Source organism: Miniopterus schreibersii, assembly GCF_964146895.1.
Source record: "Miniopterus schreibersii genome assembly, chromosome: 9".
NCBI classification, from domain to species: Eukaryota; Metazoa; Chordata; class Mammalia; order Chiroptera; family Miniopteridae; genus Miniopterus; species Miniopterus schreibersii.
Window position 1 is genome coordinate 71,806,159 of NC_138118.1, and position 16,392 is coordinate 71,822,550.

Consider the following 16,392-nt stretch of genomic DNA (forward strand, 5'->3'; position numbering starts at 1 on the left):
ATGAGTGTCCTGGAGCTGTCGAGATGGGAGAGGGTTAAGATCGAGAGTGCTGGGGCTGAGAGGGTAGGCTTGCGAGCGCTTTTGAATTCTTTCCTTAGCAATCATGAGCACTTTGTACTTTTAAAAATACCATTTGGTTCCAGAATTTGGGGTGGCTGATTGGAGCATGCCACTTGTGGATTTATACGGAGTACTCCAGACGTGGTTTGCATTATTGATTTACTCCAGGACCCCAAGGGGGCTCAGTACATACAGAACTGAGCTTATTTGAATTTAGTGTTTTGATATCTAGTCCCCATAGCAATTTGCCTTCTGAAGAGAGTGGAACCTCTTTGGATAAAGCCAAAATGCGTCTCAGGGAAAGGCAGTTAAAAAGTGGCAGGGATGGTCTCACCCCAGGGCATCCTCGCCTTGACTTAGCCCTGTGCTCAGTTCCAGCCAACTCTTCCCATGTGTCTCCCGTATTACCCTGGTCCCAAAGACCCTACGCAAATGTCCCACCCATCTTTTGAACGTCCTGGCCTCCCTTACCTCATCTCTGCGCTCAGCCCCCACGCGCAGCTGAAGCTCTTCTGTTTCTTGTAAACAAGTGGCCCTGTCCCTTTCTTCAGGCCCAGGCTGGTTTAGGATGGATTTTTTCATCCACACTTGTGAATGGTGCTCCATGGGCTAAGTAAGGAGACAGCCGAGTCGAGGGCCCTATTCCACGCATCTCAAAGTCATGAAATATCCGAGTTCCAAGGGACAAACTCTCAAAGGGACTAAGGTTTCAAGGCTGCCGTTTGGACAAGTCAGGCCTTTGGAGGAAGGTCTTAGCATCCAGATAACAGTGTCAGTGCTCCAGTTGTTCACTTTGCTGGAGGAAACACCCCTCACTGCACACGTCCCGTTAACTCTGTCACTTCCCTACAGTGTCCCGCAGGGCATTCAGCCCGAGGCTGCGCGTAAGGCACCAGTGAGTCCAAGGGGCTGCTGCTGGACTTGCACTGTCAGCGAGGGGACTCTTTTCCGTTTCCCTGGTGTTAACCTGGTCCTTAACCTGGGGGCTGAAATGCTTTTATTGTCTCCTAATCCCCGGAAATGTATATTTGTTCTTTCAAGGAAGGCAAACTAGAAAATGTATTGTTATATCTGGGGACTTTTTTTTTCTTTTCTTTAGGAAATCTGGTCACTAGACAAGGAAGTCCGTGTGTGGGATGCGTACACGGGCCTGGAAGGCACAGTTAAGGACATGACAGCCTCCCTGAGAGCTGTCACCGAGTTACAGAGCCCAGCCCTCAGAGACAGGCATTGGCACCAGCTCATGAAGGCCGTTGGGGTCAGTTTCCTGAGTCTCGTTAATTGAATATTTTTGTGGCTGTGATTCCTTGGTTTATATGGTTCATCTGGGATGAAGTGGGATCTGTGAACAGGTCTCTGGTCCCACAGGAGAGAGAGGTTAAGCTCCTTGAGACAGGACAGACAGACTGAACATGCAAAGATCCTAGTTTTAGCCCTCTGCTCAGGACTAAATGTGTCCCTGGAGGATTCATGTGTTAGAGCCTAAATTTCCAATGTCATGGTATTTGAAGTGGGGCCTTTGGGAGATAATTAGGTCACAAAGGTGGAGTCCTCATGAATGGAATTAGTGCCCTTACGAGGGGGTAAAAGACCAGAGCTTTCTGTTCTCTGCCACATGAGGATGCAATAAGAAGACATATCTGTAAGCCAAGAACCTGACCATGCTGGCATGTCGATCTTGGACTTCCAGCCTCTAGAACAGTGAGAAATGAATGTTTGCTGCTTAAGCCAGCTAATCTATGGTGTTCTGTTAAAGCAGTCTGAACTGAGACACCCCACTTTTGTCTCTTAGCGGCTGTGTGACCGCAAACAAGACACATAACTTCTCTATTTTGAAGTTTGCTTTTTATTAATAAAAATGAGAGGAGTTCTGTCTGCTCTCACGCATCAGAGGATCTTGTCAGGATCAAGCAAGAGAATGTAAAGGCATTTAATAGAGCACAGAAATGAATTTAGGGAGAGAGGGAATTCTGAAATGGTGATTTTTTTTCCCCCCTCTCACAGTTCATTTAGTGATGGTGTCTTTTTGATAGTCCTTTGATGGTTTGATTTTATTGCAAAATATAAAATGGTTTCTCATGTATTTATGCCACTTGGGGTTATATTTTCTTGTCTTTCTGCATCTTTTAAGAACAAAATATAGCAATCTTACACTTCATTTTTAGGGAAGATGACCTTTTTGAATTTGAAATATATGAAAGACAGCCTGGTAGGTTTGTCTTCTCCTTGGGCAAATCCAGGACTCATTGTGGTGAAAGGATTTGAAGACAGAGTTTGCAGAGTTTCCCCACGAGTGAAAACTAGGCTTCGCTGTCCCAACCCTAACACTTAGTAACTCTGGGATCATGGGCAACTTACCTGCCCTCTAGACCTTAATTGCTTCTTCTATGAAATGAAACTAATGCATAATGCTTCCCATGCAGAACTGATGAACAAATTGGAGATGAGACCCAGTATATAGTGAGTGCTCAATAAATGATCCTTGAAGCTATTATTATTGGAGTATTTTAGACATTGGATATTTAGACTTTGCAATTGATTGATTGATGCATTCAGAAAAATCTTTGTTGAGTCTCCCAATATGCAATAATAGACTGTGGGCCCTTCTTCTCCCCTTACATTCCCTCCAGTGACATTTCTTCTCACCACAGTCTCTTGCTTGTATCATGCCTTTCTGCAAGCTAGAAACATGTACTGTCTCACCTGGCCGGCGTGGTTCAGTGGTTGAGCATCAACCCATGAACCATGAGGTCACTGTTTGATTCCTAGTCAGGGCACATGCCCGGGTTGCGGGCTCAGTCCCCAGTAGGGGGCGTGCAGGAGGCAGCTGATCGATGACTCTCATCATTGATGTTTCATCTCTCTCCCTCTGCCTTCCTTTCTCTGAAATCAAAAAAAATATTTTTAAAAAAAGAAATATGTACTGTCTCTGGCAGACAATTTATAAAAAGGTGCCTTCTTGCAGGCTGTGCCAGCACATCGGAGCAGTAGCTAAATTCACTCCAGTTGTTGCCTGCACTGGGCTTAGGGCACAAACTGCGTGACCAGTCAGGGTGGTCCCATTCCATATCCCTGCTCACTCTTTCTCTAAGACCCGGGTCTCTGGGCCCATCAGCTGTGAGTGAGGCTAAAAGTGATGCAGAAATAGGGTGACCTACATATCTGGTTTGCCCAGGATTTTCCAGGTTTTAGCACTGCAAGTCTCACATTCCGGGAACCCCCTCAGTCCTGGGCAAACTGGGATGTTAAGTCACCCTGTGCAGAGAGGCAGATGGTGATGAGGGGTGTTACAGGGTGTTACAGGGCTAGAGAGGACTGCAGCTTCCAAGAAGCCGGGGCTGGATATTCTGAGCAGGAGCAGGAAAGGAAATAGTTTTCCTGTAACCATATGGCTGGATCAGCTCTTCATTTGCAAGGGGCATGGATGACTTTGGACATTTAGGAAGAGCCGAGAGCTTCTTAGCAAATACTGGGGCGAGTGGGTGGAGTTAACAAGATGATGAAGAAATAAATGTGAATTGTATTTTTCACATGGTAAATATGACTGACACTATGAGTGAAAATATCCCCGCCCCCCCCCAAGGAACTCTGATTAAATTAGCAATAAAACTAGGTTAAATTATGGAAGCAACTGGGAATTAGGTTCAGTGAATAGAGTACGTTAGGAGGAAAAGACAAATGAGCTGCTACCCGATTCCTGGGATTTCAACCAAATTTTAATAAGCGAACATAGAGATTCTCTTTAAAAAACGAATTTTGTGGGCAAAGGAGATAAGAAATGAGCTCACAGTGGAAGGCTGTGGAACAAAAGAAAGTCATATATTGTAAATGTGCCCTAAACCTCGGCCCTGGCTTCTGGTGGGCGATGCCTTAGTACCTGGGAGTTAAGAAGCAAAGTCTTTGATTGTCCACAACTTTCAGAGCTAGAGGTGTGCTCAGCGGCCGACTGGAGTGCAGTTAGCTACGGTTCCTTCCTCTGGCCATTAGGTAAAAGGAACCATTAATCTACTTGGAATATAAATTCTGCCCTTTTTTCTTCTTAATCAGGTCAAATTTTCAATAAACGAAGCCACAACTTTGGCAGACTTGTTAGCCCTACGGTTACACCAAGTGGAAGACAGTGTCCGAAGCATCGTGGACAAAGCAGTGAAAGAACTGGGGACTGAGAAGGTGGTGTCCTTGGGGCTGTTTCTTTTCACGCTGGGCTCATCCTGCGCGTTGGCACATCAGCCGACTCGGGGAGCGGTCCATGCCCTGGTTGTGTGGAGACAGGAGTCCCAGCTTGTCCTCTGCTACTACCTAGTGTGTGACTTGGGCAGGGAATAGAATTATTCCAAGTCAGAGGGAATGTGTAAAACCAGGGGGTTGGCCTAGTTGATGATGATGATGATACCAGGAAACACATGTCACTTACTTTCTGAGAGAGGTAATATTATTATTCCTATTTTTCAGATGAGGAGACTGAGGTAGAGAGAGGTAATTAACTTACCCAGGTTCAGGGACTCTGAACGACACCTGTCTCATGGCGGCTAATTCGTAAATCAGACCCATGAGACCCTTGGGTCACCTTTTCCGCCCCTTCCTGCCCTAGCGTTCTGTCTCAGTGAAGGAGATGAAAGTCAGATCCAACACGCATTTGATATCGGTGCGATGCGTGTTCCTTTTTGTGATGGAATTCATTTTCTAAACCTCATCAGCATGTATTCTTTGAAGGAATAAAAATTGAGGCCAATAATAGTTGATATCAATCACTCTGTTTTTCAAAAAATATTTTAAACATTTAAAAAAATTCAAGACGACAGCTTAGATATATGGGTTCTAAATTAGGCTTTTGTGCACATAGCTCATCCCTGTTCATGTCTAGGTTATAACTGAAATCGGCCTGACCTGGGCAGCCATGGAGTTCTCTTATGAAGTTCACTACCGGACGGGTGTTCCGTTACTCAAGTCTGACGAGCAACTTTTTGAAACTCTAGAGCACAACCAGGTAAGATGGATATTTTTTAACACAGATTCTTTTTCTTTTAAATATTGGTTTTAGGCTTTTTCCAAGTTGCAATATTTTTCATTCATTTCTTGGGCATCTACCTGTACCAGCCTCCAGGTACTATTCAGGATCGAAAAGTACGAACACTTGTTCTCAAGGAACTTGCACTTGAGTGGGGGGACAGACGGAAGGGCTCCGAGGGGCCTAGGAAGAGACAGAAGCTCTGTGATGGGGAGGGGGAGGGACACGTGTGTAAAGGTGGCAAGTCAGACCCAGGGCTCAGCCGGGGCTCAGTGTAGACAGTAGGTTGGGAGGTCATTGCTGGTATCTTGATGAGTGATAAGCTGGGTAACGAGAGGAAAGAAGATAAGCCGCGGAGAGGAGAGCCTCGGAAAAGGCTGCGTTTGGTGAGCAAGAGGAGAGGAAGGCAGAGAGGGAGTGTCAGAGGAATGGTAGGATCGTAGAATCCACAGGGTAAGTGTTTCCCCCAAAGAGGAGTCAGGTGTCCTGGAAACAACCTAAGTGTCCACGGAGGATGAATGCATAAAGAAAATGTGTCTCTGTGTGTGTGTGTGTAACGGAATGCTCAGCCGTAAAAAGGAAATCCTGCCTTTGTGACAACGCGGATGGGCCTTGAGGCTATTACCCTGAGATAAGTCAGACAGAGAAAGACAAATACTGTCTGATCTCTCTTATGTGTGGAATCTAAAAAAGCTGACCTCATAGAAACAGAGTAGAACGGTGGGGTTGCTGGGGGCTGGGGGAAATGGGAAGATGCTGGTCAAAGGGTACAAACTTCCAGGTGTGAGATGAATAATTCTGGGGGTCTAAGGTACAGCATGGTGACTAGAGGTAACCAGACTATTACATACCTGAAAATTGCTAAGAGACTAGATCTTAAATGTTATCATCACCAAAAAAGAGGTAACTGTGTCGGGGATGGAGGTGTTAAGTAACCTTTTTGTGGTAACCATTTCACAATATATACGTGTGTGAAATTATCCCACTGTACACCTGAAGCTTACACAATGTTGTACGTCAATAGTATCTCAGTGAAGCTGGGGGGAAAGAAGAGTGAAATGTACCATATGCTTGGAGGTGAGGAGAGTGCGGAGAGGCCGTTGGACTCTGCCTGTCTGACTCCCCTGCCCGGGGGTGGTCTGAAGTGCCCGCCGGACTGCCTGGCATGGCACAGGCCTGGGCTGAAAGAGCTGCAGAGTTCAGCAATGAACTGGAAGGCGAGGGAAGTGGAAGCTCGAGGGCTTCGCGAGCCGGAGGGAAGTCCGTTTTCTTGTTTCAACACTGGGAGAAAAAGACCCACAACCTTGGAATGATTCATAGGCAGGGACGAGGGAGAGAGTGAGAAAGGGTGGAGAATAGTTTATTAAAACCGCAGCCCAGCACGCAATTTTTCTCCTGCCTGCATAGAGATATATGATCATGATGCAGAAGATACATTAAATGCAGTTGCTTACCGTTATCATTTTTCTTTTGGAGAAAATGTTAATATGAATATTCAAGGTCATTAATTCACTCATTTAGCAATTCTACACATTGCATGCCAGGTCCTAGGAATCCAGCAATGAAAAGAATGGGTCTGCCAGAGGAGAGGGCCGTTGGGGGGCGCTGGGTGAAAAAGGTGAAGGGAATGGGAAGTACAGATTGGTGCCCTGGCCAGTGTGGCCCAGTTGGTTGGAGTGTTGTCCCATATACCAAAAGGTGGCGGGTTTGATTCCTGGTCGGCGCACATGCCCAGATTGCAGGTTCGATCCCCAGTCGGCACATACGGGAGGCAACGGATTGATGTTTCTCTCTCTCTGTCTCTCCCTTCCTCTCTGTAAAATCAATAAACATATCCTCGGGTGAGGACTGAAAAAGAAGTACAAATTGGTAGTTACGGAATAGTCCCAGGGGAATATAGGGAATATAGTCAATAATATCGTGGTAACTATGCATGAGGCCAGGTGGGTACTTGAAACATCGGGGGGGCCACTCTGGAAAGTACATGATTTTCTTACCACCATGCTGTACACCTGAAACTAATACAGAATAACATCCAATGTCAATTGTAATTGAAAACTAAATAAATAAAAGAATAGGTATGGCTCCTCACTCATGATACTTCTAGTCAACCAATTTAGGAGCTATTTAAAATTCTTTGTCTTTTCTTTCAGGTTCAGTTGCAGAATCTGCTTCAAAGCAAGCATGTGGAATACTTCATTGAGCAAGTCTTAAACTGGCAAAATAAACTAAACATAGCAGATGCGGTCATCTTTACTTGGATGGAGGTCCAGCGAACCTGGGCTCACCTGGAAAGCATCTTTGTGTGTTCAGAAGATATTCGAATCCAGCTTGTGAAAGACACTAGAAGATTCCATGGGGTAGATGCTGAATTTAAGGTTCGTAGAAGACAAACTGCTTTGTATCCTTTGCAGCGTTTTCTAAACCATATGAAAATACTGTAAAGAAACATGATTTGGGGTATCGTAGTTATAAAAATATATTTTTGCATTCTAAAAAATAGGGGTTAGGAAGTTTTTTCTGGGAAGGATCAGACAGTAAATATTTTGGGCTTTGCTCTTTTTTATGTTCTCTGCCACATCTACTCATTGCTGCCATTGGAGCTTTGAAAGAAATAGACTTGACATAAACAAACGGGCATGGCTGGGCTCCAACTAAACTTCATTTATGGGCCCTGAAATTTGAATTTCATATAATTTTTATGTCTTAAAAATATGCTGCTTTTGATTTTTTTCCGACCAGTTAAAAATGTAAAAGCATTCTTAACTTTGGGCCATACAAAAACCGGCTGCAGGCCAGGTGTGTTCCATAGGCCATGGATTGCCTGCCCCTGCAGTAAGGCCTGTAGATAGATTCATCTTCATTAAGTAAAAGACTGAGGAGGGAAAGCCAGTAACAAAGTAATACTAGCAGTTATTTGTTTGCTTCATGAGAGTCGCAGAGAACACATAGAGGTGTACACATGATGATGATAAACGATTGGAGAGACTTTCAGCGAAGGATATAATGGCGATTAAATATCTCCTTCCTGTCTAAGGCAGAAAGCCCAGAGGAATTCTGTTTTGTTTAAGTATTAAAGAGGAAGGAATAGTTTCATGTTAATCTCATTTTCATACCTGAATGTATTCTTTAAGATTCTGGGTTCTTTTTTTCTCTCTATTCTTTTTGTTTGGTTTAGAAAAGAGAAATTCTGTATGGACCCAGAATGGTGGTAATGTCTGTTAAATTTATTTTGACAAAAACTGTGATTGTACTTTGGTTTTGATATTTATGTAAAAGTTTAAAAGCAAAAGTGAGTAGACATGGATGAAAAATTGAGAAAAGTGATTTCTAATACCGGTGGCTCCATCTTGTACTTTCGCACAGGAGTTAATGTTCAAGACAGCTAAAATAAAAAATGTCTTAGAAGCAACATGCAGACCCAATCTCTATGAAAAACTTAAAGATTTACAATACAGGTAAGAATAAAATTATACCATGATCAATTTGTTATGATTTTATGAGATTCCTTTCAAGTACCTAATAATATTTAACATCATGTTATTGTGGGTACAATCTCTATTAAATTATTTTATAATTTTGCTTATAGTTGCCTCATATATATTAGGTGATACATACATTTTTTGAGTTAATGTAATAAATCTAAGTATATTTCTGTTTTCCAAAGGGGCTATCATAATAGTAAAATTAGAATATCTTACTATCAAGAGAATCGACATGATTGATTGGTCAATTCTTTTATTGAGCTCTCCTGCAAACATTTATTAAGCATTTACTCTATTCCAGGAGCTGGGATTGCACTCAGTTATTTTAAGTTCTTTATTTTGCATATAGTTTAATTGTATTAGAAATTATCCTTAGAGAACATGTTAGTAGTTTTGAAATCCTGTCCTAAGGGCCAGTTGTAATTTTCACATGTAATTCTACAACAGCTAGAGATTTGTGCAAAATCATGATCTTTTTTTTTTTTTCAAAATAGAGGAGTGTTTTACATTAAAATATATATCACATAAGCAAAATTATTTCATAATCTGGAATTTTTCAGAGATGGCCATAATTTTAAAAGAGTGGATTTCTTAGAAGTTCAGTATTTTTGTTTAGTCAGTAATCTTTGGGGCATTTGGGGGCTTCAGTTCTGAGTCATCTCTGCTCTGCTAATAACAATAAAGTAGAAATGATTCTGGATCTTAAGACTCCTCTGAATACCAGAGAGAGTTTAAGCCACATGTGTTTTGTAACCATTTAGTGGGAAGAGGGAGACTTTAAACCAATTACATCTTAACTAATGTGCTTTTGTGCTCAGGTTGAGTGATTCCAAGTCTGGTCTCCCTGGTAGTTAGGAGTGTCATTGAGATTAACCTAAATGTGATCTAAGTTAAGCCTCAACTAATGATGTGCTTGTGCACGCTCGTGTGTGTGTGTGTGTGTGTGTGTGTGTGTGTCTGTTTCCTTCACCTTGGCTTGACTTGTATATTAGCAAGCAGGATGAAGGTGTTAAAGAGACGGAGGTAGGCTACCTCGCAAACAGTGAGCTTACTGTGATAGACAGATGAGAGAAGGTGGGTTTGGTTTTGTTGACACTTAAATAACTGAATGGGCAAGATAAACCTAAAAATGCTTCTTGTTCATGTAGGCTTTCTCTTTGTGAAAAAGCTCTCTCCGAATATCTGGAAACCAAGCGCATGGCCTTCCCACGCTTCTATTTCATCTCTTCCGCAGACTTACTTGACATTCTCTCAAAGGGAGCTCAGCCTAAACAGGTAATATCTTTTTTTGAAAGTCTTATAGTATACTATGTTAGCTAAGGGATGTCACGGTTTCTCTGTCATTGTCAAATGCCACCTCCCATGTCACTTTCTAGCCAGGAGCGAGAACACCGGCAATAAAAATTCTCAGTGCAGCAACAGAGGGCAGAGGGGTGCCAGCCTTGGTGCTAAAGGAACTGGGAAAGGTAACTGCCTGGTCCTTGGTGAAGGGAAAGGATATCAGAGGTACAAGGCTGAGGACTTTGTCAGAAGTTAATGACATATATACTCTGGGATACCGCTTAGCCATAAGAAAAGATGAAATATTGTCATTTGCGACAACATGGATAGACCTTGAGAGTATCATGCTAAGTGAAATAAGTCAGTCAGAAAAAGTTAAGAACCATATGATTTCACTCACATGGGATATAAAACTGAAACTCATAGACACAGACAACCGCATGGTAGTTACCAGAGGGAAGGGGGGGGGTTTAGCAAAGAGTTGAGGCCAAATACATGGTGACGTAAGGTGATTTGACTTTGGGTGGTGGGCACACAATGCAACATACAGATCATGTATCAGAGAAGTGTGCACTTGAAACCTATATAATCTTACTAACAAATGTTAACTCAATGAAATTAATTAAAAAAAAAAAAAAAGTTAATGGAAGAAACATTGCCTCCACATCCCCCAGAATTCTGCCACACGGGCTGGAGCATCTGTCGCCTGGTTAGCAGCTTTCCTAGGGGTCAGTGGGTCAGCTGGACTGAGATCACGGCTGGTGTCTTCATAATGACTTAGTTGGACTAGTCTCAGTGCTGTCAGAGGTAGACGGGAATAATTTCAGTCTCATCCTTTACCTAAGCCTTTAATTTTCCCCCATCTACACAAAAATAACATACCACCCGTGACAATAGTTAAAGCAAATAAAAGCAGCTATTATCTTTTGTCACCTGAGGGCTCAGATCAGAGATATACTTTGTACAAATCCCAAAGCAGTCCTTCCTTTAAACACTGAGAGGATGTTGTTGCCTTTCATTTATATCTATTCAGTTGTTCACATTGGTGTAGGCCTTGCAGGGGAACCTAAATTCAGTCGGATGGCTGTTCTTGCTGTTGATCATATAAGAGCATGCAGTCTTGCTCTTAATAACAGGGCTGTTAGTCAACTTCAGTAACATTTTCAGGGGCACCACACAGGTACTATTTAGTATTTCATGCTAACTCCCAAACTGCTCTGTAAATAAAACCCCTCTGGTTAGATTGACTAGGAACCCAGTATATTTACCTCTCATTTATGTAGTACACAACTGGATATTTTGGGTGTGTCTCTTTTGGGGGGGGGGATTACTAGTTTAAAACATAGAGGTCATAACCACGCTTGTGCTAAACTGACCTCTGGGGAACATCCTTGTAACCAGCAGCTGGACCCTCTGCCAGGGTGATTACATGAGATAGAGGGTTTCACATTGTCTTCCAGGCACATGTTCCTAAAGACTTTCAAATCCTAAATAGTTAATGATTCTAAATTTTCAACATATATATTAGAAGAGAGATGTGTAAATCTGTAACTAGAAAAACATTTTTTTCATTTTATTCTTTATACACGATAAACACTTGTATGACCGGCATATTGAACAGTATTCAGTATGGAGAATACAGATGGAAACAGTCTTATTTTTCTACAGTTAATAATCCCAAGTGTGTTCTGCTGAACATCTTTACACTGAGAAGCAGACCCCTTTATGACATCTTGGGTAGGTATCATAACACCCTGGTCCCTGTCTCAACTCTTGCAGTCCTTGCCTTGGCAGTGTAATCGGCCATCTGTGTACGTCTCCTTTTCCACTTAAGCAGATGTCTAAACAAGGGACACGTCACAGACTTGCTTTCTGCCGACACCTGCAGTTTCTAAGAGTGATTCTCCAACTCCTTTCACTTGATGACGTGAGGGTGGAGGTTGGGGGAAACAGTGCCTCACCTCCCCCACCAGGAGTGAGGAAGAGCCATAGCCCCCTCCCCTGGGTTGATAACTTACAGGTATGAGGATAGCAACCTCCCCCCCAGGACTGTCCAGAAAAGGGGTGTGTGGAGGTAGATGATGTGGGGTTGAGATGTATCTTCCCAGCCCCTGGAGGGACAAACCCGTCCTAACCCGTTTGCTGTCTTTAGAACATGCACACACGCAGTTCCTCTTTGCCCTTAATTAAAGTCCTAGACTGATGCTAGAGGAACAGATCATTCAGTATGTACTTGTCACCAGTTCTCTTTATCTCCTGTCAGATAATAAAAAAATTGCTTCATGCCTTAGCCAGACGACATGTTGTCTCACAGGCCTGTGCATCCCTGGTTCTGCATTTTTTTTTTCATTCTTAAGTTACAAGATCAGGTTTTTTTGGGTGTGTTTTTTTAAAGATATCTTTATTGATTTCAGAGAGAGGAAAGGAGAGGGGGAGAGAGAGATAGAAACATCAGTGATGAGAGATTCATTGACTAGCTGTCGCCTGCACGCCCCCAACTGGGGATCGAGCCTGTAACCTGAGCATGTGCCCTGACCAGGAATCAAACCTCGATCGCCTGGATCCTAGGTCAACGCTCAACCACTGAGCCATGCCCAGCTGGGCAAGATCAGTTTTTAAAAAACTTTAGCCCAGCTGGTGTGGTTCAGTGGTTGAGCACTGACCTAGGATCCAGGAGATGGAGGTTCGATTCCCTGTCAGGGCACATGCCTGGATTATGGGCTTGATCCCCAGTAGGGGGTGTGCAGGAAGCCGTCGATCAATGACTCTCTCATCATTGATGTTTCTATCTCTCCCTTCCTCTCTCTGAAATCAATAAAAATATATTTAAATATAAATAAGCTTTAAAGATGTATCTTTTAAATTATTTTTGTTTTCACAGCATCACTTCAATATTTTAGAGTGTTATCTTTTCTAATATCAGTGAGATTTATCATGGTAGTCTGCTCACCTACCTCATTCCTAGCATTTTAATCATCAATTCTTTTTTTTCTGTGCATTTTTAAAAAATTTATCTTTATTGTTGAAAGTATTACAGGTGTCCCATTTTTTCCCCCCAATTGGCCCCCTCCACTTCGTTCCCACCCCCTCCCCAGGCCTTCACCCCATCATTGTCTGTGTCCATGGGTTATGCATATATGCATATAATTTCTTTGGTTAATCTTTTCGCACCCTTCACCCCCCTTCCTTCTTTCCTCTGAAACATGATCATCTGTTGCATGCATCAATGTCTCTGGATCTATTTAGCTTGTCATACTCTTTTGTTCATTAGCTTCTTCTTAAAGAAGACCCTTCAACTTTTCCTGTAGTGCTGGTCTGGTGGTAATGAACTCCTTTAGCTTTTTCTTATCTGTGAAGCTCTTTATCTGACCTTCAATTCTAAATGATAGCTTTGCTGGGTAGAGCACTCTTGGTTGTAGTTCCATGTTTTTCATCACTTTGAATATTTCTTGCCACTCCCTTCTGGCCTGCAAGGTTTCTGTTGAGAAATCAGCTGACAGTCGTATGGGTGCTTCCTTGTAGGTAACTAACTGCTTTTCTCTTGCTGCTTTTAAGATTCTCTCTTTGTCTTTAACCTTTGGCATTTTAATTATGATGTGTCTTGCTGTGGGCTTCTTTGGGTTCCTCTTGTTTGGGACCCTCTGTGCTTCCCGGACTTATAAGTCTATTTCTTTCCCCAGGTAGGGGAAGTTTTCTGTAATTATTTTTTCAAATAGGTTTTCAATTTCTTGGTCTCTTTCTTCTCCTTCTGTCACCCCAATAATACAAATGTTGGTCCTCTTGAAGTTGCCCCAGAGACTCCTTATACTATCTTCATATCTGTGGACTCTTTTTTTCTTTTTGCTCTTCTGGTTGGGTGTTTTTTGTTTCCTCATGTTCCAAATTGCTGATTTGATTCTCAGCATCCTCTACTCTACTGTTGATTCCCTGTAAGTTATTCTTCATTTCAGTTCATGTTGCCTTCATTTCAAATTGGTACTTTATTACGTTATCGATTTTCTTAGTTATTTCCCTAATAGTCTTCTTAAACATCCTTATAAACAAAATTCTGAACTCTATATCTGTTAGCTTGCTTGGATCTATTTCATTTAGTTCCTGTAGAGATTTCTTCTGTTCTTCCCTTTGTGACATGTTTCTTTGCCTCCACATTTTGGCTGCTTCCAGGTGTTTGCTTCTATGTATTAGGTGGAGTTGCTGTGTCTCTTGGAATTTGTAGAGTGGCTTTGTGTAGTAGGTGTCCTGTAGGGTCCAGTGGCTCAGCCTCCCCAGTCACCTGAGCTGGGCCTTGCAGGTGCTCCTCCCTGTGTGGGCTGTGTGCACTGTCCTGTTGTAGTTGAGCCTTGGTTGCTGTTGGCATCACTGGGAGGAATTGACCCCTCGGCCAATCAGCTGTGAGGATCAGCTGAAACTACAGCCAAAGAGCTGCTGTGCTGGAGACACCCCTATGGAGCAGGATTTACTTCAGTGGGGCTTTGATGTTCACAAAATGTGCCCCTTGAGTGTGTCACTTGTGGATGTGGTAGGGTTGTCTCTGGGGCCTCCCAGGAGGTGCAAAGTCAGCCTGTGCCAGTGCCTTCCCCAGGGTCACCCAGCATGAGCTACACAGCAAACCGTAGTTGGCTGCTACTTGTGCTGGGCTTGGAGGAGACCAGGAGAGGCCAAGCTATGAGCCAATGCAGCTGCCGCTAGTGCCAGGCCTGGGGCCGCTTATCAAGCCGTATGGGGCCCGCTGCTGCTTGTTTGAGCGATTTTAGGAAAGTCCTGAGCATGAGGCTCGAGAGGCCCCTTGCACAGAAAAGCCCCTGGGAATGGCCTGGCTGAGCTGCAGGTGGGAGGGGCGGGGCCTCCGGGAATCACGGGGCGGGGCCAAAGGTGCGAGTCAGGTGCTGGCGATTCAAACATGGCACCTGCCTGCCGGCTGTGTGCGGGGAGGACTCACCTAAGGGGTCATGGCCTCCGCCAGCCCTTCTGCCTGGAGGAAGCGGCCCCTCTGCCTCTCGCCCGGATCTCAGGCAGGTTAGTTCCCCCCGAGTGTCCCGGGTCCTTTCAGGCTGCTCCCGGCGCTGGGCTCAGAGGGAGCGTCCGAGCGAGTCCGTGCCGGGCCCTTTAGAGGAGCTGCTGGGGCTCCCGCAGCCTCCGACCCTCAGGGACAGTCCCCGCTGGTTTCACAGCCCGGAGTTGTGGGGACGTCTCTTCCCTGCCCTGGAGCCCTGGGATGGGACCCCTCACTCCTTCGGGTAACCCTCCCTCCTGGGTTTAAACCGCAGCACCGGGTGTGGGCCTGCGGCCGTGTCTCCAAGATTCAGCCCCAGTCCGCCCGCGTCTCCGCGTCTCCGCCCCTCCTCCCGGGCTCGATGCTGCTTCAGTCCCCTGGTTGTGGGGCTTCTGTGCAGCCAGATCTCAGGAGGCTCCGAGTGACGGTGGTTCTGTATTTTAGTTGTGATTTCGATGTGGTTGCGGGAGGCGGCGGGGGCCGCTGTTACCAGCGCCGCCCTCTTGTTTCTCCCCTTAATCATGAGCTCTTAAACATCAGGTACATTGCTCAGTATTAGTACTAGTACCCCTTCTTAGTGCATAAGTGGTAGAAGACATTGAAAAGATTCTGAATTATAATGAAGCTGGATATTAAAATCACAGCGCAGGAGCCCGACGTTGCTCAGAGCCATGCCGTTGGGGGCCGGCAGCAGGGCTGTCTGCAGGCTAATTAAGGGACGTGGGTGTTTCTGCTCACCAGCTAAAGGGGTCCGGCCATGTGGCTGCAGTGTAAACATGGTTTACAGTTCTCCTACCCGCCAACTTTAAAAAAAGATTTGGTTATTTATATTTTTGAAAATTTGAGATTTATATTACTTCTTTGAGATTGCTTTGTTACACTGATTAAACTTTCAACAATTCAAATTCCCGTTAAATGCTCTCACACAGTTCCTCAAGGTCCATAACTAGGGAAAATGTGTAGCTGCCTCTGTGGTGCAAATAGCCACTCAGGAGTGACTTGCTGGGCAGGAGGTTGAAAAGGAGCTAAGGGCAATCACATCATCTAGAGTCACAGTCAACTTCCTTCCCTGAACTGGGTCTGCAGAGCCAAGGCGCATTCTGAATTCCTGGTCACTTTACCACGGAATAGTTAATGCTTTTGGCAATTATGCCAAGTAGCCTGGCCTCCTACCCTCTTTTAACTTCCTTTTCACCATCAGAATCCGTTTCGGACCACCAGACACGACTTTTCCGCCTCTGCCTTTTGTGCCAACATTCCTGAATGTGCTCCCAGTAGTGTGACCGAGATAACATGGCAACTGCAGCCTGTGGGATAACAATGCAGTGTCCCCAGGAACGATGCCCTTTGTGTGCAGATAACTCATGTTGACATCCCGTGAATGACTCTCATTCTTCAGACCCCCTCCTCCCCCCGCCACACTCAACTTGAGCGTGTTGGCTAAAGTGAGAGTTTCTGCAGTTAATTGTGGAATTTGATCAGCCGGAGCTTATCAGCCGGGGAGGTCTGATGTCACTACAACCTCTGGTCTTGTAAGCAGAAATTCCCAAGTGAAGACACTTGAG

The 16,392-nt window shown here is 44.3% G+C and overlaps 1 protein-coding gene across 1 annotated transcript in view; it reads left to right on the top strand.

The window, feature by feature from the left end:
• DNAH11 (dynein axonemal heavy chain 11) overlaps positions 1-16,392 on the top strand; it is a gene marked incomplete at its 5' end in the record, with an annotated part of 204,199 nt that overhangs the window by 36,994 nt on the left and 150,813 nt on the right. The window contains 6 exons of the mRNA XM_081146983.1: positions 1,160-1,318; positions 4,108-4,230; positions 4,925-5,047; positions 7,222-7,446; positions 8,435-8,526; positions 9,702-9,828. Of these exons, the coding sequence (XP_081003109.1) occupies positions 1,160-1,318; positions 4,108-4,230; positions 4,925-5,047; positions 7,222-7,446; positions 8,435-8,526; positions 9,702-9,828 (849 nt within the window). The remainder of the gene's footprint in view (positions 1-1,159; positions 1,319-4,107; positions 4,231-4,924; positions 5,048-7,221; positions 7,447-8,434; positions 8,527-9,701; positions 9,829-16,392) is intronic.